The 25,245-nt window shown below is 49.8% G+C and overlaps 1 protein-coding gene across 2 annotated transcripts in view; it reads left to right on the forward strand.

Annotated features, from left to right (window-relative positions):
• Positions 1-25,245, forward strand: part of NUP98 (nucleoporin 98 and 96 precursor) — a 120,972-nt gene that overhangs the window by 48,882 nt on the left and 46,845 nt on the right. Inside the window, exons 10-11 of one of the 2 annotated variants that reach the window (XM_088453880.1) lie at positions 17,614-17,698; positions 23,196-23,288. In XM_088453880.1, the coding sequence (XP_088310006.1) occupies positions 17,614-17,698; positions 23,196-23,288 (178 nt within the window). The remainder of the gene's footprint in view (positions 1-17,613; positions 17,699-23,195; positions 23,289-25,245) is intronic. The other variant, XM_088453881.1, reaches the window with a different exon arrangement.

Below are 25,245 nucleotides of genomic sequence, written 5' to 3' on the forward strand. Positions count from 1 at the left end.
TCTGGGCACGCAAGCCTGCTTCCGCACAGATTTACCACAGGGTGTGGCTCACTTTCAGTGGTGTGAGTCCAGAAGCTATGATCCTCAGGTCTTCCGAGTTTCTAGAATCTTGGAATTTCTTCAATTGGGTTTGGACCTCGGCTTACGCCTGGCCTCTCTGAAGGTTCATGTGTCTGCTTTGTCTGTGTGGTTTCAGCGACGGATTGCTACACTGCCAGATGTTCACACCTTTTTCCAAGGTGCCTCCGGTGGCTCCTTGGGACTTGGCGGTGGTACAACGGGTCTTGCAGGGTCCTCCTTTTGAGCCTCTTAAGTCGGTGGAACTCAAGTGGTTGACGTTTAAGACCGTTTTTCTCCTGGCAATTGCTTCTGCCAGGAGGGTGTCAGAATTGGGGGTGCTTTCCTGTCGCCCTCCTTTTCTGATTTTTCACCAGGACAGAGCGGTGCTCCGCACTCGTCCTGAGTTTTTACCTAAAGTGGTTTCGAAGTTCCACATTAATCAGGAACTTGTTGTGCCAGCTTTTCAATCACCTGATCTTTCCGCTGGTGAGGCTTCCTTAGATGTAGTCCGGGCACTTAGAATCTATGTGGACTGGACTGCTGCTGTTAGGAAGTCTGATTTGTTGTTTGTCCTCTTCGGTTTTCACAAGAGGGTTTGGCCTGCCAACAAGCAAACGTTAGCCCGTTGGCTTTGTTCCGTTGTTTGTGAGGCTTATGCACCGGAGGGTTTACCTGTGCCAGCCTCTGTTAAGGCTCGTTCCACTCGTTCTGTGGGTCCCTCTTGGGCTGCTAGACGTGGCGCCTCTACTGTTCAGCTGTGTAAGGCGGCCACTTGGTCTTCCATTCAGACGTTTTTGAGGTTTTATGCGTTTGACACCTTCGCCTCTCAGGATGCATCCTTTGGGCGCCGGGTTCTCCTCTCAGCACAGAAGCGTCCCTGCCCTTAGTTGAACTGCTTTGGGACATCCCCAAGGTCAACCCTGTGGACCCCCTATGACCCTGAAGTAGAAAACAAGAGATATGGTAAGAACCTACCTTTGTTATCTCTGTTTCTACGAAGTCCATAGGGTCATGAATGACTAGTGGCAGCAGCTTCAGCACTAGGAGGAAGTGGTTCTTGATCTTTCCCTATTTTATTTTTATTGGACAAAGTTTTGTCCTCCATTTATGTTATATTGATATATACGTGCAGCTAAGGCGCACACAAACACAGAAGAGAAGAATTTTTTTGGGAGTGCACTTTGGGGGTTACACCACCCTTTAACAGACGAGCCAGCCGGCCCTTTACTTATGACACAGGCGCACGCTTGGCGCTGCTCCTTTGATGCACGTGCGGCTACAGTGCACACAATTCACAAACACAGAAATAAATTTTTTTGCTCTTGGGAGGAGCACCCCTGATGGACAGATCACTCCCTGGACAACACTACAGCACCCCTTTAGGACTAGAGCCTTTATGGGACACTGCACAACACAGCCCAGCCAGCTCTTATAGACTTTTGGAGTGGACACAGCCCCTATGGACAACTGACTACACAACACAGACTAGCCAGCCCCTGTGGACAACAGCAGCACAACACAGCCCAGCCAGCCCTAATGCCCACCCTCCCTCTTCACTGTCCACAGCCGGAGTGAAAAATGGCGCCGATGCAGGGACCTTTTATAGAATCCAAAACCCGTGAGATCCGGAAGGCGGGTTGATGACGTTTTGCCTCGATTTCAGTTCCGAGTCAGGCGGGAAAACCTGAGCCGGACTCTGTTCCCGACTCGGATCAGTGGGGGTTCGGATTTCAGAAATCCGAACTTGCTCATCCCTAGTTAAAAACCAATTTGTCTGAACGACCATTTTTGGCTGTTTTCCAGTGTTTGTGAGCAAATGGACGACTGTCATTTACTCCCAGACATTACCAGGTTTTCATTCCAACCAGCCAGATCCAACAGATCTGACAGATAATTGTATAGTGGATGGCCAGCCTAACTTTAGGAACCCACCTATCTGGAATACTTTTAATAAACTTCCAAATATTGATTTTAAATTGGCTACAATGTGAAACAAGATGGAAAGCTTTACACACAAAGGGCCATATTCAATTTGGAGTGAAATGTCGGAATCGGCAATAATTTATCGCAGATGTAATTTTCGCCTATTTCAATTATCCCCATATTCATATTCGCAGGTTCGAAAAGTCTTTGAAAACAAACTTCTAACTTTTAACTTTTCACCACTGGAATAGGTGGCTAAAGTGCGTACTTGGGGTTTAGGGGTGCAGGCTTAAAAAATAAAAAAATAGCCTGCACCCCTGGGAATGTCATTTTAAAGATCCTGTCAAAAAAAGTAAACAGGGAAAAAAAAAAAATCGGACGCCCCAAAAAATGTACTTTTGGGGGAAAAAAAAAATAGGGAACACGCTTCTAAAATAGCCAAATTAAATTCAGAGGGGTTCCCAAGTATGCGGCAGGTGTTTTCTTCATTGCGGGAGTAGCGGTAGGTGCATTTTTGCTGAATTTTTAAAAATCATTTGTGACTTCCTTACCCCCCAAAATTTGATAATTTATTTATATCACCCATGTCTGGACATCTTTAGGGGGGGTCCCAGACATGGTTTCACCCCTTTTTTAAATTGAATATGGGGATAAGCGAGCACGTGTCTGATACTTTATCCCCACTCTAACCTCCGTTGTGCAGCGAAAAGTCCAGCACGGACTTTTTGCTCCCATATTGAATATGGCCCAAAATATCTGTTCTGTTTCACTTGTGTATCCACCGTGTTGGGGAGTGTTGAGTCCTATGTATTGTGTTGGGGAGTGTTGAGTCCTATGTATTGTGTTGGGGAGTGTTGAGTCCTATGTATTGTGTTGGGGAGTGTTGAGTCCTATGCATTGTGTTGGGGAATGTTGAGTCCTATGCATTGTGTTGGGGAGTGTTGAGTCCTATGTATTGTGTTGGGGAGTGTTGAGTCCTATGCATTGTGTTGGGGAGTGTTGAGTCCTATGCATTGTGTTGGGGAGTGTTGAGTCCTATGTATTGTGTTGGGGAGTGTTGAGTCCTATGCATTGTGTTGGGGAGTGTTGAGTCCTATGTATTGTGTTGGGGAGTGTTGAGTCCTATGCATTGTGTTGGGGAGTGTTGAGTCCTATGCATTGTGTTGGGGAGTGTTGAGTCCTATGTATTGTGTTGGGGAGTGTTGAGTCCTATGTATTGTGTTGGGGAGTGTTGAGTCCTATGCATTGTGTTGGGGAGTGTTGAGTCCTATGTATTGTGTTGGGGAGTGTTGAGTCCTATGTATTGTGTTGGGGAGTGTTGAGTCCTATGCATTGTGTTGGGGAGTGTTGAGTCCTATGTATTGTGTTGGGGAGTGTTGAGTCCTATGCATTGTGTTGGGGAGTGTTGAGTCCTATGCATTGTGTTGGGGAGTGTTGAGTCCTATGTATTGTGTTGGGGAGTGTTGAGTCCTATGCATTGTGTTGGGGAGTGTTGAGTCCTATGTATTGTGTTGGGGAGTGTTGAGTCCTATGCATTGTGTTGGGGAGTGTTGAGTCCTATGCATTGTGTTGGGGAGTGTTGAGTCCTATGTATTGTGTTGGGGAGTGTTGAGTCCTATGCATTGTGTTGGGGAGTGTTGAGTCCTATGCATTGTGTTGGGGAGTGTTGAGTCCTATGCATTGTGTTGGGGAGTGTTGAGTCCTATGCATTGTGTTGGGGAGTGTTGAGTCCTATGCATTGTGTTGGGGAGTGTTGAGTCCTATGTATTGTGTTGGGGAGTGTTGAGTCCTATGTATTGTGTTGGGGAGTGTTGAGTCCTATGCATTGTGTTGGGGAGTGTTGAGTCCTATGTATTGTGTTGGGGAGTGTTGAGTCCTATGCATTGTGTTGGGGAGTGTTGAGTCCTATGTATTCATTAGGAAGTCTATTTTTAGAAATGGCACAATATGTCTCATTTCTCCACTGGTTTGGGATATAGGAGGGAGATAACTATCAAACCTTCTGAGAGAAAGTGGAGGCTTTCATTATCAACCAATCTGCTTCTAACTCATATTTTAAACTCTGGAGAAGTTTCCCATAACAACCAGCTTCTATCATTTATCTAGCAATTTAGCTCTATAAGTTTTGATACATCTCCCATATATTCTCCACATGAGAGGAATATACAAGGCTTGACAGACTGCTTCCTAACGCTATGTAACTTTGTCATTTTCTTCAGGGTTCATAGGGCTCCAAAGGGAGACATTGGGGTGTAGGTGGTGGATGAGACCGGACACCAAACAGTTAAGCTTTTGGACTCCCAGAATGCTCCGTTCCAAAATCCCCGTCCTATACCCCACCCCTGAGCCTGAGGCAAATCAGTTTTGCTTGGTGCCCGGCAGGAGCTGGGTCACTATTAGAGCATTATCCATTATGCAGCTGAAGCTTTTGTTTTATGATTTTTATTTTTACTACTATAGAGCGGGCAGCATTAGACTGTCCTCCGGACGTCTATGCTGCCTCCATCACCCCTCCACGGTGCTGTGACTCCAGCCCTCGGCTTTGTACTCTCGACGGGACTCCCGGAGACCTTGCTAGCGGGCCCTGCGGGTGGACCCCAGACTGCAGCTGGGACTTCTGGGGGCACTTTGGCCAGTTTTACCTCCGGTCTCGAACAGTCCGGAGTTGCTGAGTGTGGACACCGGGACTGGCCGAGGTCTCCACTAGACCAACAGGGTACATTTTGGAGCTGGAGTCCAGCGTTCTGGTGGTTAATCAGCCAGGGGAGGTCAGCTCTCCCTTTATGCGGCCCCTCCGGCAGCTCAGTGTGCCATTCCACCGCGGTCTAGCCCTTCTGAACTGATACTCCTTCTCCCACGCCCCCTCAGATCTCCGGCGGCTATTTTCTACAGCCATGGCTCTCTCAGGAAACGCTGGGTCTGGTCCTCTCTCATAACTCTCCTTGGAGTCAGGTTATGTAGCGCTATAGCCTACCAGACACTGCATCTGAGTAAATGAGTGGAGTGCCCTGTGCAGTAATATTGTTTATGCATTGTATGTGACTTATGCTAGCGCTGTCTGTCGGATTATGCCTTTCCCTTTTTTTCTCACTATAACCCTAATATACCGGTGTATAGAGGGTCCACTGTACTTCACATCTACTTGTATTTGTGAAGGCTGTCACATACTGTTATTGCACTCTACTCCTATTTTGTTCTGTGTTCCCCTGCAGGAGTATCTAAACTAAGGCAGGGTCACTGTATTACATAACCACTTGTATTTGTGAATAGTTGTCAAATAATTGATGGTTGCACATTGATCAGTGCCATATCGTGTGCTTTACTACACTGCAACTATGTCTAGCACTGGCATGGGTAGTAAGCCAGCTACTGTACCTGTCCTGCTCTCTTGCAAATCCTGTGCAGCCGTCCAAACTGAGGTGGATTTAAATTGGGATGGGCTATGTGCAACATGTTATAAGACACCAGGCCATTCGGCCCCTGCTCAGGAACCCCCCTGGGCTTCCTTCACACAGGTGTTAGCGGCTATAGCAGACCGCCTAGATGCCCCAGAACTAATTCCTCCTATAGGGTTGCCACAACAGGTACAGGCGATACAAGTACCTCCTATACCTCTTCCAAGGGTAGACATACTCTCTTAACAGTTCAGAATCTAGCGGCTACCTCCATGGCCTTTCAAAATATGTTGTGAGAAGCCCCTACCCACTTATACTACTAAGCATACTGTTCTCCTCACAATCTATGCAACTCTCAGATTCTGAGTTGTCCTCTGAAGAGGTAGAGGATGCAGATTTCTCTCTGAGTCCCTCTGGGGAGGAAGAGCCTTAGTTTATAAAATGACCCTGCTATAGTGCGGGCTGTCAAATCATTTTTCTGTTAGAGGATGATGAGCCTCCTCCCAAACCTAAACAGCCACTGTTTTAAAAGACAGTGGTTTTAGTAGAATTTCAGATCAGCGTTCATGGATGAAGCATGGAAGACTCCCAGTAAAAAGTTTCAGCCTCCTGATTGCTTTTAACCCTATTCCAGGTGGTGATTGCGCTCAAAGGGAAGCTCCCCCCAGCTATAGATTCCCATGTCACACGTATCATTAAGAGCTCTACGTTGCCTAGCCCTAGGGCTTCCTCCTTAAAGGACGCGACAGATAGAAAAATGTAAGCTTGTCTCAAGACTGTATATTCTCTTAGAGGAGCTATTACTTGTCCAGCAATAGCCACTGCCTGGGTGACAAAAGCCATTTGAGAGCTGGGCTGGTGCTCTGGAGGAATAGTTTCCCTCTGATGCCTCCCGGGAACAGCTGTCTTACATCTCACACATCAGGGATGCTGCCACCTATTTAGAAGAAGCGGCTACTTTGGTCGTAGCTCGCTGTATCCTTTTGGCTTCGTTCATGGAATGGCGGACTCAGATTCTAAAGCTGCATACACACGGTACGATCTGCACAACCAACGATATCGCTGAACGATCTTTGAACTTTCTGTAGTGCAGGACAAACAATATTGGGTGTACACACTGACTAATATCTGATAGACATTGGGTGTACACACTGACAGATATATATGATATCTTTCAGTGAAGTCATCCTGCCACATCTCAACAGGCAAATCTTGATGAAATTGTCCAAGTTGGCCTGCATGTACGGACGACCATAGATATCGTTAATGTCCATGCGGGAACGCGCATCGTTGGTGGTTCGCTGCATAGAAATGAATATGAATTATCATTGAACGATATAGTTATTATTCATAGATATCATACTGTGTGTTAAGAAGGCTTTAGAATTCCTGCCCTACAATGGAGAGATTCTCTTTGGTCCAGAGCTGGATAAGATTGTGGCTACCTTAGTGGCGTCTGAGACAGCCTCTTTGCCATCAGCATCTACACCTAGACATCGCACTTCCTCCTTTTCAGTCCTTTCGTCCCCAGGGAAAAGCTAAAGGCTAGTCCTTTTCTCGGAAAGCTGCTTCTACAAAGGCCACCAAGCCCAGGACCAAGCAGTCCTGGGCCACCCGACGCCCTGCTTCCAGAACTTTCAGCCTGACTGGATGGGAACTCCCTGCACTACCCCAGAGTAGGAGGCTGACTTCTTCCATTTGCCCAGTACTGGCTCAAGCCACCACAGATGCTTGGACACAAGAAGTGGTCTCAGGGGTATGCCCTCTCATTCCTGAGGAGTTTTTACACAGGGCCTCCATCGGACCCGAACAAAGCATGGCTGCTGCAGAAGGCCATTCAGTTCTTGCTGCACCCTGGGGTAATAATTCCTGTCCCACCATCACAGTGGGGGAACAGTTTATTATACCACTCTTTCTGGTTCAGAAATCCATTGGGTATCATAAGCCTATCCTCAAGTCTCTGAACAAGTTTATCAGTGTACCCAGATTTCGTATGGAAACTCTCCACTCTATCGTCCTGGCTATGAAGCCTGGGGACTATATGCTGTCTCTGGATATTCAGGATGCTTACCTACATGTACCCATAGCGCCCTCTCATCAGCGGTATCTTCGGTGTGCTGTCCTACAGCAACATTTCCAATTTCAGGTGTTGCCTTTTGGAATTTCTACAGTACCACGTGTCTTAACCAAAATCATGGCAGCCCACCTGCATTGTCAGGGAATCGGGCTGCTCCCATACTTGGACGACTTTCTGCTCTTCGGACACGCTCCAGAGGTTTTTCCACTGCCATCTTCAGATAACCATTGCCTTTCTGCAGAAACACTGCTTGTTAAACTGGAAAAAGTCCTCCCTGACCTCTTCACAAAGGATGGTGCATCTGGGAGTGCGCAGGTTACGCCAGGGTCGCCGAGTGTCAATTCACTCAGTCCGGAAGTTCGCCTGTCCCTCTCCTGGTGGTTACAGGCATCTCGCTTAAACAAGGGTCGTCCATTTTTTGTATCCCGGACTGGGTACTCCTCACCAGGGATGCAAGCTTCCGCGGGTGGGTAGCAGTGACCGGTCAGCACTCCTACAAAGGAGGCTGGACTCCAGCCGAGACTATCTTTCCAATCCATGTCCTAGAGCTCCGAGCCATTTACAGGGTTCTCACTCTAGCTCGGGACATACTTCAAGGCAGACAAGTATAGTCCAACAATGCCACGGCTGTGGCCTACCTCAATCACCAAGGAGGCACTCTAAATCTGCTATCAATGACAGAAGTGTCACATTTTCGCATGGGCAGAACGTCCCCTCCCGGCCATCTCCGCTGTGTTCATCCTAGGGATTCTCAATTGGGAAGCGGATTCCTCAGCCATCACGACGTGCATTCCAGGGAACGATCTCTTCACCTAGAGGTCTTTCAACTCCTGGTGGACAAGTGGGGCCTTCCAGACGTGGATCTCATGGCCTCTCGACACAATCGCAACCTTCTGATATACAGATCCAGAACAAAGGATCCCGAAGCAGCCATTCGTAGATGCCCTATTAGTGAAGTGGACTTTCCGTCTGGCGTACCTCTTTTCTCCAGTCTCCCTACTTCCTTGAGTTCTTCGGAAATTCAAGCAAGACAGTCTGGACCTGTGTCCATGTCTACATACGGCCCCTCTGTCATTGACGGCGTGGCTCTCGAGACTTCCCTCCTTAGGTCCAGGGGACTTTCTCGCTATGTGGTCCAGACCATACTCAGGGCGCGTAAGCTGGCCTCCGCCTGGATCCATCACAAGGTGTGGCATGCATAATTCCACTGGTGGCTACCAGAAGCTGGGTCTCTAGAATCCTTGCCTTCCTTCAGGCTGGATTGGATCTTTGACTTCACTGGCTTCTCGAAAAGTGCATGTTTCTGCTCTGTCATTCTGGTTCCAGCACAGAATTGCTCCACTGCCAGATGTTCACACCTTCCTTCAAGGTGTCCTCCGTAGTCAACCTCCCTTTGTCCCTCCATTGGTTCCGTGTGATTTGTGAGTGGTTCTCCAAGCACTTCAAGACCCTCCGTTTGAACCTTTGGATTCAGTGGATTTGAAATGGCCCACTGCAAAGACTTTTTTTTTTCTACTGGCTATTGCATCTGCCCGTAGGGTCTCAGTATTAGGGGCACTCTCCTGTCGCTCCCCATTTCTGATTTTTCATCGGGTCAGGGCTGTTCTGCAAACTCGTCCTGGCTTCCTTCCCAAGGTTTTCTCATTTTGCACATTGAGGAAATCGTAGTCCCGACCTTCCAATCACCAGACCCCTTGCCAGATGAGTCCTCCTTGGATGTGGTCTGTGCTCTCAGGATTTACGTGGACCGTATGAGTTCCATTAGGAAGACTGATTTCCTCTGTGGATTCCACAAGAAGGGCTGGCCAGCTAACAGACTCTGGCCAGGTGGCTTCGCATGACTACTTGCAGGCTGGTCTTCCTGCGCCAGCTACTGTCTGTTCATTCCACTCGCTCTGTGGGTCCCTTGTGGGCAGCCCATTGTGGCGCCTCTGCTGAACAGCTTTGCAAGGTGGCCACGTGGTCTTCTGTCCATACCTTTCTTAGGTTCTATGCCTTTGATACATTTGCCTCTCAGGATGCTTCATTTGGACGCCGGGTCCTCCCGCTCAGCGCAGGAGCGTCCCCACACTTGAATAACGGCTTTGGGACATCCCCAATGTCTCGCTGTGGAGCCCTATGAAAAAGAGTTATGGTAGACAGCCCTAATTTTCTTCGATACATAGGGTCCACAGGACACCCCCCGATGCACCTGGCTGCCGTGGGTTATATTTTCTGGTCACCGTTTTCCGTATCTGTTTTGTGGGAGTGTGATTAGTCTGTGTGCCAGTCTTCCTTCCTTCTCTCTTCTCCTGCTCCTGCCTTGGGCTTGTTAACAAATCTGGTTTGGCTCAGGGGCGGGGTATAGGGGAAGGACCGGAGCGTACTGGGAGTATAAAGGTTAACTGTTTGGTGTCCGGTCTCATCCACCACCTACACACCAATGTCTCCCAGTGGACCCCATGGACTTCGAAGAAAGAGTTAACAAAGCTAAGTCTACCATAACTCTCCTTTTTTGTTTGTCCTTGTGTTTGAAGTGTTTCCTAATTGCCTGTGTCCAAGAGTATAAAAAGATGTTAATTATTCTCCACAAACTATGCAATTCACCTATATTAGGTGAGAAAAGGGTGAATTTGCATTTTCTTTTACATAATGTGAGAAAAACATCAAGGTGTGTGTGAAAATTAAAATATAAGGGGATTACAGCGGCATCAAGACCTTGCTAGAAGCCCTGACTTGTGGTGAGTACGCCTGGGAAGTAATCGGAGACTTCAAAATGCTGAGATTCCTAATGGGTCTCCAAGGCGGTTTTTCCCAAGCTTCCCTGCTTTCTTTGTCTTTGGAGTAGAAGGGACACAAAGTCTCACTACAACACATGATACTGGCCACAGAGGATAGAGTTCTGTGTGGGGATGAGTAACGTCAAGTGGGAGCCATTGGTGGACTCCAGGAAGGTGCTGATGCCTCCACTACAGATCCAGTTGGGCCTAATGAAACAGTTTGTTAGAGCTCTAGATAAGGGTTCGGCAGCCTTCAAGACTTCTTCCCTAAGCTGTCTGAGGCAAAGGTCAAAGCTGGTGTTTTTGTGAGACCAGAGTAAGTAGATCCTACAGTACAAGGAATTCCCAAAGATGCTCGCTCAGGAGGAAGCTGCTTGGACCAGCTTTATCGCAGGGGTTCAGTGCTTCCTGGGCAGTCACAAGGCCGAAAACTACATGGATTTGGTTGAGACTTTGGTGAATAACTTCGGCACAATGGGGTGCAGGATGTCCCTCAAAGTCCAAATTCTTGATGCTACTCTTGAGAAATTAACTGAGAACATAGGAGCGTACTTGGAGCAGCAAGGCGTGCGCATCCACCAGGATATACTGGAGTTTCAATGCCACTACCAAGGACCGTATAACTGAGAGCATGATGGGAAACTTACACCAGGGAGCTAATTTGTGAAAGTTATTGCTGCACAATGGGGTCATACCAGATACTAAGCAAAGGTTCACATACTTTTGACACTCAGATATGTGTTATTGGATCATTTTCCTCCAAATAATTTTTATTTTTTTATTTTTTTTGTCATTTGTTTGGTGCTCTATCTACTTTTAGGACTTGTGTGAAAATGTGAGGTAGTTTTAGGCCAAATTTCAGCAGAAATATAGAAAATTCTGAAGTATTCATAAACTTTCAAGCACCACTGTATAATCGTACATCTTGAAATGCTTCTCATTCTTTTGTTGCCATTTTGTACAACTTTGTTTTCATACATACGTAGATTTTTTTTATTTATTTACTTTTTCGTATGCAAATTTGCCCTTTTCTTTCCTGAAATAACAAGAGATATGGTAAGAACTTACCTTTGTTATCTCTGTTTCTACGAAGTCCATAGGGTCCACAGGGTTGACCTTGGGGTTATAGCTGGAACAGGATCCATGGGCACCACACAGTTAAGCTTTTAGCTCCCAGGATGCACTTGGGTCCTCCTCTATACCCCGCCCCCGAGCCACAGGCACCCCAGTTGGTAAGCAGCCTAGGCCGGAGGAGAATATGGAACAGAGAGAAGGAAGACTGGAACACACAAGAAACCATACTCACAGCAATAGGAGACGGAAAACCGGTGACCAGCCACACAGCCCATTTGAAGCCAGGTGCGTCAGGGCGGGCGCCCTGTGGACCCTATGGACTTCGTAGAAACAGAGATAACAAAGGTAAGTTCTTACCATATCTCTTGTTTTCTACTTCAGGGTCCATAGGGGGTCCACAGGGTTGACCTTGGGGATGTCCCAAAGCAGTACAACTAAGGGCGGGGACGCTCCTGTGCTGAAAGGAGTACCCGGCGCCCAAAGGATGCATCCTGAGAGGCAAAGGTGTCAAACGCATAGAACCTCAAAAACGTTTGAATTGAAGACCAAGTGGCCGCCCTACACAGCTGAACAGCAGAAGCGCCACGTCTAGCAGCCCAAGAGGGACCCACAGAACGAGTGGAATGAGCCTTAACAGAGGCTGGCACAGGTAAGCCCTCCTGTGCATAAGCCTCACAAATAACGGAACGAAGCCAACAGGCTAACGTTTGTTTGTTGGCAGGCCAACCCCTCTTGTGAAAACCAAAGAGGATAAACAAGGAATCAGACTTCCTAACCGAAGCCGTCCGGTCTACATAAATTCTAAGCGCCCGGACCACATTTAAGGAAGTCTCACCAGCTGAAAGATCAGGGGACTGAAAAGCTGGCACAACAAGTTCCTGATTAATATGGAACTTCGAGACCACTTTGGGCAAAAACTCAGGACGAGTGCGGAGCACCGCTCTGTCCTGGTGAAAAATTAGGAAAGGAGGGCGACAGGAAAGCGCCCCCAATTCAGACACCCTCCTGGCCGAAGCAATTGCCAGGAGAAAAACCGTCTTAAATGTCAGCCACTTGAGCTCCACCGCCTCAAGAGGCTCAAACGGAGGACCCTGCAGGACCCGTAGCACCACCGCCAAGTCCCAAGGAGCCACCGGAGGCACAAAGGGAGGCTGGATCCTGATAACACCTTGGAAAAAGGTGTGAACGTCTGGTAGTATTGCAATCCGCCGTTGAAACCACACGGACAAGGCGGACACATGAACCTTCAGAGATGCAAGGCGTAAGCCGAGATCCAATCCTGACTGAAGAAATTCCAAGATCCTAGAAACTCGGAACACCTGAGGATCATAAAGTCTGGACTCACACCACTGAAAGTAAGTGTGCCACACTCTGTGATAAATCCGTGCTGAAGCAGGCTTGCGTGCCCTGAGCATCGTACCAATAACCGAACTGGAGAAGCCCCGAGACCTCAAGACGGCTGTCTCAAGAGCCACGCCGTCAAAGACAGCCGACCCAGATCCGGGTAAAGGCAGGGCCCCTGAGACAACAGGTCCCGACGTTGAGGAAGAAGGTACGGAACGTCGATGGAGAGGCTCCTCAGATCGGAGTACCAAGGACGTCTGGGCCAGGCCGGAGCTACCAGCACGAGCATGCCGCCGTCCTGCTTGAATTTCCGCAGAACCCGAGGAAGCAGGGATATCGGAGGAAACAGATACGCCAGGTGAAACGTCCATGTCAGCGACAGCGCGTCCACCAGACTTGCACCTGCGTCTCTTGTCCTTGACCCGTAAACACCTCTGGGTGAAGCGACCATTCCCCGGGATGCACGTCGTGACGGCTGAGGAAGTCCGCCTCCCAATTGAGGACTCCGGGGATGAAGACCGCCGAGATCACTGGAATGTGACCCTCCGCCCAAGACAGGATACGAGACACCTCCGACATCGCTGCCTGACTGCGAGTTCCGCCTTGGTGATTGATATACGCCACCGTGGTGGCGTTGTCGGACTGCACCTGTACCGCCCTTCCGTGAAGAGCGGGGCCGGACGACTGCAGGGCCTTGTATACTGCCCGCAGTTCCAGGATGTTGATGGGGAGAAGTGCTTCTTCCGCTGACCAACGACCCTGAAGCGACAAAGAGCCGGTCACTGCCCCCAACCCCGGAGACTGGCATCCGTCGTGAGCAGGACCCAGTCCGGGACCCAAAATGGGCGCCCCTCGACCAGATGAGCTGTCTGAAGCCACCAAGCCAAAGATAGCCGAACGTCCGGAGACAACACCAGCACCTGAGAGCGGATCCGGTGAGGTAACCCGTTCCATTCTGATAGAATCAGCCCCTGCAGGGGCCGGGAATGGAACTGGGCAAATTCCACCATGTCGAATGTCGACACCATGGACCCCAGAACTCTCATAGCCGAATGGACCGACAGGCGGCAACGGCTCAGGCAACTGCGTATCCGCAGCTGTAGTGAGGCGACCTTCTCCGGAGTCAGGAAGATCCTTTGCTGACGCGAATCCAGCAGGGCTCCCAAATGAACCATCCGCTGTGATGGAATCAGGGAGGACTTTTTCCAATTTATCAACCACCCGTGTGCTTGCAGGCAAGCGATCGTCAGGTGGAGATGTTGAAGCAGTACCTCCGGGGAGCTCGCCAGCAACAGGAGGTCGTCCAGGTACGGCAGCAGCCGTACATTCTGGTTCCGAAGATGTGCGGCCATGACCGCCATAATCTTCGTGAACACCCTCGGTGCCGTGGAGAGACCAAAGGGTAGCGCCCGGAACTGATAGTGGTGTTGAAGGATAGCGAACCTCAGATACCGCTGGTGTGAAGATGCTATCGGAACATGGAGGTAGGCGTCCTGGATGTCCAGGGACACCATGTAATCCCCCGGTTCCATCGCCAGAATGATGGAACGTAACGTTTCCATCCTGAACTTGGGAACTCTGAGGAATTTGTTCAGAGACTTCAAGTTGAGGATAGGGCGATGAGAACCATTGGGTTTCTGCACCAGAAACAGAGACGAATAATACCCCGTCCCTCGTTGTGATAGAGGAACGGGAACAATGACCCCTGCTTTCAGCAAGGACTCTATAGCCTCCTGAACCTGTAACGCCTTGGTCTTGTCCTGAGAAGGACTTGTGCAGAAAAACTGGTGGGGTGGTCTGTGCCGAAAAGACAGGGCGTACCCCTGGGAGACCACTTCTCGAACCCAGGCATCCGTGGTGGTATTGTGCCAGCACTGGGCAAATAGAAGAAGTCGGCCTCCCACTCTGAGGTCCCCCAGAGGGAGGCCCGTCCCATCAGGCCGCAGGTTTATCTTCCTGCTTGGAAGAAGGGCGCCGAGCACTCCAGGCTTGCTTCTTGGGTTTAGAGGCCGTCTTACTCGCAGACTGTCTCGGGAAGGACTGACCTTTCGCCTTACCCTGAACCCGAAAGGAACGAAAAGCCGAACTCCGAACCTTAGCAGGCAGTGCCGCCGAAGGGAGGAAGGCCGACTTGGATTTAGCCAGGGTGTCCACTATTTTGTCCAAGTCCGGACCAAATAGTAATTCCCCATTGAAAGGTAAGGCCTCCAGACCTTTCTTTGAATCAGAGTCCGCTCTCCAGGACCGCAACCATAAGGATCGGCGGGCAGACACCGCTGCAGCCGATACCCGCAAGGTCAGCAGACTAGCATCTAAAGAAGCTTCTCCAATGTAAGAAGCGGCGTCCCTCATTTGTCCCAACAACGCCCGCTGGACATCCGGAGCGTCGTCCGGGAAGGTATCTTCCAATGCATTGGCCCACCCCTCAATGGCCTTGGCCACCCAGGAAATGGCCATGGACGGTCGGGCCACCGCCCCGGAGAGGGAGTAAATAGACTTTAAGCAAGTCTCAACTTTCCTGTCCGTGGGATCCTTCAGCGGGGATATCGACGGTAATGGTAAGGTGGCGCCCCGAGTTAAACGGGTGACATGGGAATCCACCGCCGGTGGAGTTTCCCATTTTTTACAATGTGCCTCAGGGAAGGGGTAATTAGAAGCCAACCGCTTCTGAGGAAGGAATCTCTTACTGGGCGCCTGCCAAGCTACCGCCATATGATCCGTCAACTGATCAGACAGGGGAAACACCGCAGAAGCCACCTTAGTTTTTTTGAAACTAGGAAACTTCGACCTAGGAACCGGTGCCTCATCCTCTATAAGAAGAATAGCTCGCACCGCCCTAACTAGTGCTCGCACATTAATGGACGACTTGGTATCCATTTCCTGGACCGAGGCGTCCGAGTCAGTGTCATCAGGGACCTCCCCATCATCTGAGGAACCCTCTGAGTCCGATACCTGAGCAGCCCGTGCCATGAGTGGGCGTTTAGAAATCCTAGAAGGCATGTCAGTCTGCAACATTGACTGAAAAGCCGAGGAAGCGGCCGCCAAATTTTGCACGGAGTTGGAGAGCACATCCACCCATGGTGGAGGCGTCGCCATAGGGGCCTGAAAAGGTACCACAGGCTGCTGCGGCACAGGGGAAGCCTGTATATACATAGGCAACCCCCCAAAGGGACCAACTGATTGAGACCCAGGAGGACTCCGCAATAACTGCGGGACACCCGGGGAATGGGGGATGGTCGGCTGGGGCACCGCCCTAGTAGGGAGAGCAGTCGGGACCGACAGACGGTCCGCAATAGACACCAGCACTTGAGAAAACATCGCCCACGGTGGTTCCTGCGCCAGAGAAGGTCTGGATGGGCCAGGAGCCACCTGGCATCGACTACACAGGCCATCCTGTGACAAATCCTCCCTATCTACTCCTGCAGAACAGCGTCCGCAGGAGGCCAACACCGGAGCCACTGAGCGCTCAACCTCCTCGTCTGACATGACAGAATATATTATATATCTGGCACCAGGGTAGAAGTAAAACGCACTCACCGGTGTGCTGAACAACAGCCCACAATATGGCACTGAGTAGCACACAACTGTATGTGACGGACCTCACAAATACGTGATCTATATAAGTGAGGTCAGTAGAAACGCCCCTCCCCCACACACCTGCAGGGCTTGTAGGAGAAGTAAAGGGATAGGTATAAGCTGACAGTAAGCGGAAAATAAGCACAGACAGGCAGCACTAGCAAAAAGTCACATACCATGCAGGAAGATATACTCACTGCACCTTTACACTACAATCAACCTGCCCAGATTCAGTGTCTGGGAGGGCTATAGTGCTGTGTACGCTGTCCTTAATCAGGGGAGAGGTACACAGGGGGACCGGTCCGCGTGCTCCCTGAGATCTGCGCTGCCACTGGGAAAATGGCCGCTGGAGACCTCAGAGGAGGAGTGGCCGAGGAATCTGCAGCTCAGCGACGCCAGACTGCGTGCTGAAAGGCGCGCTGAGCTGAGGGGAGGAGCCGCTGACAGGGAAGGCTTCCTCCCCTGGCTGGCCATTAACCCCAGGGATGCTGGCTTCCCGCTTGCCGGTTATCCCTGGTGGTCTAGTGGTCCCACGGGTTATGGGGGGGGCCCGCCGCCACTGCCAGCAGCCTCCGGTCTGTCCCCCGGACCGGAGGCTAAAGGACTGCATTTAAGGCATTCCGCGCGCCGCCGCTAGCCAGCGACGCGCGGCTTACCTGAATCCCCGGCGACTCCGGCAGCAGTCCTGGGAGGTAGACAGAGTCCGGCTAGTACGGACTCTGCCCTCCCGCCGCGATCCCCAGATCAGTACTGGCGTCGCGGCGCCAGTCGGGGATCAGAGCGGCAGCGTGGGCGTCTGTACAGACAGCCCTTCGCTGCCGTCTGTAGTAAAAATAGATTAAAAATAAATAAAATTTAACTTAAAATAAAAGCTTTTGGGGGCTGCTCCTGCAGCCCCCCTGCGCGGTGACCGACTCCGGCCGGGCACCAGCTTACACTGGGGTGCCTGTGGCTCGGGGGCGGGGTATAGAGGAGGACCTAAGTGCATCCTGGGAGCTAAAAGCTTAACTGTGTGGTGCCCATGGATCCTGTTCCAGCTATAACCCCAAGGTCAACCCTGTGGACCCCCTATGGACCCTGAAGTAGAAAAGTATATTTCAAAGTATAAATGTCCTGGTCACAAAAGCAAAGTTTGAGGGTAATACAATTTTTTGTATTTTTTTGTATTTTTGTGTCAATTAAGAAACAGCACTTAACAATTTGTCCTTGAGTAGTAATTTTTGCTTTAGCTGTGCCTATTCTCTGCCTAGGTGCTACCTAGTAAAGTATATTCCTTCCGTACAGTAATTACTGTTGCAGAAAGCCTCTGGCCCTGTGATGATAGTGTATGTACCGTATGACATGCGTATTTACAGGTCTTATCTTGGTTCTCTAGTGACATGTAAACCAATCTCTTCTCTTGCAGACCCTATTTAATAACAAGCCAGCTGCTTTCGGAACCACGACGACCAGTGCACCTGCGTTTGGAACCACTACTGGCGGCCTTTTTGGTAATCAAATTTCACAAAACCAATGCAAACATTTTTTGGGGAAAATGTGGAGGTAGGGAAGCTAAATAAAGTTATCTGTAAACTATTACACATGGTACGCCTCTGATCTAGCCTTGCGGTTACTTGGTATGTATGACCGGAGTAATGCTCACTCATTCATAACTTTGGGACACTGGAACCATTGGGTGTAGGGGCTCAGAAAGGACTTTGGGCATTTTAAGACATTCTGCACAAAGCTCTGATTTTCTCTCCTTAGCCTGCTGGATATGTATTTATTTTATTTTTTTAACGGGAAACTTTATTTAAATTTTTAACAACTCTCTGCCATATAGGCTGCCCTGTATATTGCTGCAAGTAAGTAAGGGAGGTGCCACAGTTAATATCTGCGGTCCGCATGCTGACGTAGGAATTAGGCGAACAGTATTGGTCGCTGATCTGTGCGCTAAGCTAAATGAAGTGGAGATTAGTCTTGGTACCAGCAACTGTCACTTACAAGGAGGGAGTAGTGTATATAGCCTCTGGTAATGGGAACACAGTCAGATGGGTTGCCTTACAGCGTAACGGCACCTCGCTAGGTACTGCTGGACACATAGGCCGCGTTCTTTAAGGACGGTACTGGGGGACTGTCTAGTTCTATCAGACTGCATGTCCTTCGTAGCAAATTGAGGCTGCCTAAAATGTCAGCGAGACAGACAGCTGCTGCTCCTCTCGCTGCAGGTAGTCTTGCGGCCAGAGGAGGCCGCGTAGACTTGTCCCATTCATCCTTTTCTCTCCATTTGGCTATAAAAAATAATTCCAGAGCCAAATCTGCTGTGGCGGCATCAGCTTTACCCTTTTTTTATTTATTTTTTACATGGTGAAAGTTGCCTTGTTGTGCAGGCAGTCGCTATGCACCTATTGGGCTGGGAGCTGCCTGCGGCACGTACCCATGGGTGGTGTGGGCTACTAGCAGAATTAGTCTGGCTTAAACCATTAGCCCATGCTACTGCAGGGCTTACTCGCAGCACATCCCCAGGGTTGCAGGTGAAGATGCCGGTCCTTCCAGACCATTCAGCCCTGCCCAGTGAATGGGTTTCCGTAAGCGGCTTTCTGACACGACAATAGAAGGTGTCCTTGCTGGAAGAGGAGATCCTCTCGTTAGTGATTAATAGTCTCTTGGCTGTATGTCCTATTTTGTATGACGTTATGGAGGAAGATGTGCTTGACCTTGAAGGTGGGACAGAGGGTATTCCCGATTGAGCTTTAATCAATCGCTTGACCAGACCATTCATCAAGCTGTCTCAAAGGACATTTTGTCGCTTGCTAATCCTGGTGGGCTCAAGGTCAACAACCTCGACTGGACAGTCTTCATGGAAGTGGTTTTGTCGCTCTGCGGTGTCAGATTCCTCGCCTTTGGCATCCTTAAAGATTTGCAGCTTCCCATAATTGTACTAGAACAAAGAGTGGTGTTGGAGGCTCTAGTCAGCCTCTACTATGAGGAAGGCCATAAAGATAGTCAGACCACACCATCTTAGAGGCAGCAAGAGGTGATGTAGGAAACCACTATGATCAACTAGATATACCATCATGCTCCACAATGTTCATGTGGTGCGTATAGACTAGGAACAAGGTGTCCTATTTCTGCTTGAGGACAAGGGAGGTGTTTTTGGTAGAGGACACATCGGTATCATGCTTCAGCAGACTCTACAGAATGTAAGGGGAGGTTGTTCATGTGATACTAGTGGCATCGGACTGTGACACAGCAGTTTTTGGGCCCTGGACAATATGCCTGTATATCTCCTGGTCCGGGCAGAGCAGGGTTTCTAACTTCTCCAGTTTTCCTGTGTACTAGGGGTTTGCAGGAGACTTTCAGAGTGGCTGGGGATTTAGTCCTTTAAAGTTCAGTCTGCAGCAGTGGAGGCTGGCACTACTTCTTCTGGAAGTACAGATTTTTGTCTGTGTGCATGGGGTGCTACATGTACCACCACCATATACTCCTCCTATAGCTCCTTAAGACTAAATTTCGTTCCGAGCAGCCTTTTCAACACTGAATTGGTAGAGTTGGAGTTTCTTGCATGTATCTTTCTTCAGACTATCTACAGGGAGAAGCCTTTAAAGACCAGGTTGTAGCCTTGCAGAGCTCCATATATCATTTATGGTCTGTTTGGACAAAATCCTCCTATCTGAGATAGTGTCCAGGTTTCAAATAACTGCTTCCCGACAAACTACGGGGTACAGAGGGTTTGGGGGTTAGACTGTCAGATTCCTGAAAGTGCCTAATCTTCAACCTGAGCCTCTATACCCCATGGTTCCAGTGTCCAACAAAGCAGTCAGAGAAAAAGGTTTTAGGGGTCAATCCAATTATGGGTGAGTTGGGTCTTACGAGCTGTTCTCGTAGTAAAACTTGAGGAAGTTTATGGTTTTTTTTTGTGTACAACCCCCTGAGCAAGAAAAACTACTTTTTAAGGTAAAAATTACAGGACACAGTGCAGAACCTCTGGTACCCTCCCAATGAATGTGTCCTACACTTGGAGGGGTGTAAATGGCATCATGTGGCCAATAAAGTTTTTTCAGGTGAATTTCTCTTAAACTTATTAATGGGTTAAATGATGTGGGACAGATAGGGGGAGGTATAATTGGTAGGGGGGAGCTGTACATGATGTGGGGAAGGTAGGAGGGTAATATAAATGATGCGGGGGAGGTAGGAGGGCGGTATAAATGATGCGGGGGTGGGAGGTATAAATGGTAGGGGGAGCTGTACATGATGTGGGGGAGGTAGGGGGGGAGCTGTACATGATGCGGGGGAGGTAGGGGGGAGCTGTACATGATGCGGGGGAGGTAGGGGGGAGCTGTACATGATGCGGGGGAGGTAGGGGGGAGCTGTACATGATGTGGGGGAGGTAGGGGGGAGCTGTACATGATGCGGGGGAGGGAGGGGGGAGCTGTACATGATGTGGGGGAGGTAGGGGGGAGCTGTACATGATGCGGGGGAGGTAGGGGGGAGCTGTACATGATGCGGGAGAGGGAGGGGGGAGCTGTACATGATGCGGGGGAGGGAGGGGGGAGCTGTACATGATGTGGGGGAGGTAGGGGGGAGGTGTACATGATGCGGGGGAGGTAGGGGGAGCTGTAAATAATGGGAGAGGATTTTAGAACTTACAGATTTAAAACTCTTCCAACTTTTTACAACATGTATGAGAACTGCAATTACTATACAGAGAATATTCTGTCCCACAAAATGCTTGAAAGACTAATTTGATGAAAAACACGTTTTTCTGTACTTTCTTTATGGTCACTAACTGCCTACTATATGGCCCTGCTATCTCATCTGTCACTAACAGCCTACTATATGGCCCTGCTATCTCATCTGTCACTAACTGCCTACTATATGGCCCTGCTCTCTCATCTGTCACTGACTGCCTTCTATATGGCCCTGCTCTCTCATCTGTCACTGACTGCCTACTATATGGCCCTGCTATCTCAGCTGTCACTTACTGCCTTCTATATGGCCCTGCTATCTCAGCTGTCACTGCCTTCTATATGGCCCTACTATCTCAGCTGTCACTTACTGCCTACTATATGGCCCTGCTATCTCAGCTGTCACTAACAGCCTTCTATATGGTCCTGCTATCTCAGTTGTCACTGCCTACTTTATGGCCCTGCTATCTCAGTTGTCACTGCCTACTATATGGCCCTGCTATCTCATCTGTCACTAACAGCCTTCTATATGGCCCTGCTATCTCATCTGTCACTTACTGCCTACTATATGGCCCTGCTATCCCAGCTGTCACTTACTGCCTACTATATGGCCCTGCTATCTCAGCTGTCACTTACTGCCTACTATATGGCCCTGCTATCTCAGCTGTCACTTACTGCCTACTATATGGCCCTGCTATCTCAGCTGTCACTTACTGCCTACTATATGCCCCTATCTCAGCTGTCACAGCCTACTATATGGCCCTTCTATCTCAGCTGTCGCTTACTGCCTACTATATGGCCCTGCTGTCTCAGCTGTCACTAACAGCCTACTATATGGCCCTGCTATCTCAGCTGTCACTTACTGCCTTCTATATGGCCCTGCTATCTCAGCTGTCACTTACTGACTTCTATATGGCCCTGCTATCTCAGCTGTCACTTACTGCCTACTATATGGCCCTGCTATCTCAGCTGTCACTTACTGACTTCTATATGGCCCTTCTATCTCAGCTGTCACTAACAGCCTACTATATGGCCCTGCTATCTCAGCTGTCACTTACTGCCTTCTATATGGCCCTGCTATCTCAGCTGTCACTTACTGCCTTCTATATGGCCCTGCTATCTCAGCTGTCACTTACTGACTTCTATATGGCCCTGCTATCTCAGCTGTCACTTACTGCCTACTATATGGCCCTGCTATCTCAGCTGTCACTTACTGCCTACTATATGGCCCTGCTGTCTCAGCTGTCACTGCCTTCTATATGGCCCTGCTATCTCAGCTGTCACTGCCTACTATATGGCCCTGCTATCTCATCTGTCACTGCCTACTATATGGCCCTGCTATCTCATCTGTCACTGCCTACTATATGGCCCTGCTATCTCATCTGTCACTGCCTACTATATGGCCCTGCTATCTCAGGGCATATAGTAGGCAGTGACAGCTGAGATAGCAGGGCCATATAGAAGGCTGTTAGTGACAGCTGAGATAGCAGGGCCATATAGTAGGGAGTGACAGCTGAGATAGCAGGGCCATATAGTAGGCAGTAAGTGACAGCTGAGATAGCAGGGCCATATAGAAGTCAGTAAGTGACAGCTGAGATAGCAGGGCCATATAGAAGTCAGTAAGTGACAGATGAGATAGCAGGCCATATAGTAGGCTGTTAGTGACAGCTGAGATAGGGCATATAGTAGGCAGTGACAGCTATCTCAGCTGTCACTAACAGCCTACTATATGGCCTGCTATCTCAGCTGTCACTGCCTACTATATGGCCCTGCTATCTCAGCTGTCACTGCCTACTATATGGCCCTGCTATCTCAGCTGTCACTGCCTACTATATGGCCCTGCTATCTCAGCTGTCACTGCCTACTATATGGCCCTGCTATCTCAGCTGTCACTGCCTACTATATGGCCCTGCTATCTCAGCTGTCACTGCCTACTATATGGCCCTGCTATCGCAGCTGTCACTGACTACTATATGGCCCTGCTATCGTGGCTATCCCTTTTTTCTCTTATTTTTTCCGTGTTCCAGGAAGGTTTCCCCACTCTCATGAATTTCTCCCAAGTCTTATTTTGTTGAACAGTTGCGCGCCCTCGCTGCGACTACAGCACATTGTCATTTCTCATTGGATCTCCCATTTCTCGGGTGAGCACATTCCCGCGATGTATGACTCATGAGACAAGCTTGCACCTAATTGGATTGACCCCTCTTGTGTAAGCGGCCATGTACAATGTGCACGGTGTAAGCAGAGGTCCTGTACTGTATCCTCCATAATGTCATGTACACCTCCCATGCGCTGAGTTGCTGACCTTTTTGTTCTTCAGGGTTTGGAGCCAGTACTCCAGGGACTAGTCTCTTTGGTAACAAGACGGCAGCGGGGACATTGGGGCCTGGGATTGGAACAGGATTTGGACCAGGTATGCTTGTACAGATTATCTTCTGTACACTGTAATGGGGGCTCTTCTATAGAGTATTAATCTGTCTCACTCCCATACTAAAAGCTGTGAGGAAAGCAAAACGTGCTGTCTAACCATGCCTAAAATACCCCTAAATTATATTAATAATTAGCAGATATTGGACTACAGAGTGTGACCATGAGTGCAGTCCCTATAAATCACACATGTGGCTGCTCCCCCTCTATATTGCCATCCCGCAGGGACCCCTGGTTAGTCTGTTACTTGGAACATGCAGGGGTTTCAGTACTGTCCTCTGTGTATGCTATAACGTCTCTATGTATATGCGTCAGAAGGTTTCTGCAGGGAAGCCGCACACAGCCGCCAACTAGCAACGGTGTCTGGAGGTGCCATAGAGACCTACAAGGTGCTGCCCCTAAGCCTGGGAACTTTGGGGGAAGGGGTCACAGTCCCATGCACCGCAGTAGATTAGAGAAGCTATGTTACATAGAGGAGCCGCACCAGGGGAGTACACACACCAGGGTGGTTTAGGACCAGGTCAGGAATGCCTCATTATAGCCTGTAAGACCCCACAGAGGGAGCTGTCATTTTGGGACAAGGCCCTGTGCCTGGGGACGGGTGTTTCCACTTTTATTCATGCACCTCCTCCTTGACCAGCTCTTGCACACAGGGATATTAGGCTTGGATATGTTTGGCGGACACCAGAGACATTGGAGCGCTATGGTGGGTCTGTGAGTGCGGTCTCCTCCCCTCTGCACCCCACGCCCGCTGTTGCTCCAGATTTAGTTGGTGTGGGGGATTTTTTTTTTTTTCCATTTCTTTCATTTTATTTAAAATAGTTTTCTCAGCGTGCTGTGTTGGAGGATGTTATGTGGCCTCGCTCATCGCTTCTAGCGCCCGCACCCGATGCTGGACGCTCTCTAGGGGAGCAGGGGTGACCAGGACTCGTATACAGCAGCTACACTACAGCACATTGTCTGAAGGTCAGAGGGTAAGTAACATCTCGCCCACATTCTCAGAGAGGTCTTTCTGTGCAGGTCGCAGTGGTCCCCCAGCGTGTTCTGGGGGCTGACACATGTGCGACTTACTGCTGATGGGAAGAGACCCCATTAGGGTCTTTATACCCCCTCCTCACTGGCAGACTCTCATGCTGTGCAGAAGCCAGCTTAGAAGCCCCAGCGCTCCTTCTCTATACCTCTGCAGGGAGTCCCTTCTGTAGTCCCTTCTGTAGTCCCTTCTGGTCTTTCCTGCATTTTTAGTTTCTGTTTGGGCTTTTCCATTGCTTTGTGGCTGCTCTTGTTTCGGCTCTGTCGTGTCAGACGAGAGCATTGGAGCGAAGGGTACTCCTATGAAAGGGACTACCTGCCTCAATTACCGTGATAAATTTGCTGGCACAGTAAGTTAATGCCAGCACTCGGGGAACCCGGTGTCATCATCTGGCTGTTGTCTCTGTTCCCCCCCCAGTGTTTGGATTGCCAGGAGCATTAATGCTCCCCGGCAGCCGCTTAGTAAGAGCTGGCCCGGCTTGGGTTAGAGGTTTTGTCTGGTCTGTACAGGGCTGATTGGGAATTCTGATGATATCCCGGCTGCCATATGGCCGGGAGTTTGTATCCCAGCAGCGGCAGCCTGACAAACCAGCAGAGCTCAGCAGCGGAAGCCCGACTGCGCTGGATATCCTGATCATCCTACGGTAAGTATCTAGTAACCAACCCTAACCTCCCCCCCCCCCCCCCCCACCAAGTGCCTAACCCTAATCCACCCTCTAAGTGCCTAACCCCCCCTCCCCTTCCCCGCTGCCTAAACCTAAGTCCCCCGGGGGTGCCTAACCCTAAGTCATCCCCGGGAGCCCTAAACCTAACCCTCGTCCCCCCCCACCCCCCCCCAGCGGCTGTCTGCTCGTGGCGCCCGTCATCCCTTCGATCGGGATACCGGGCACCTGTCTCCCGTCGGGGAAATGACA

This window comes from Taudactylus pleione, unplaced genomic scaffold (assembly GCF_031769625.1).
Source record: "Taudactylus pleione unplaced genomic scaffold, aTauple2 ptg000598l, whole genome shotgun sequence".
Taxonomy (NCBI): Eukaryota; Metazoa; Chordata; class Amphibia; order Anura; family Myobatrachidae; genus Taudactylus; species Taudactylus pleione.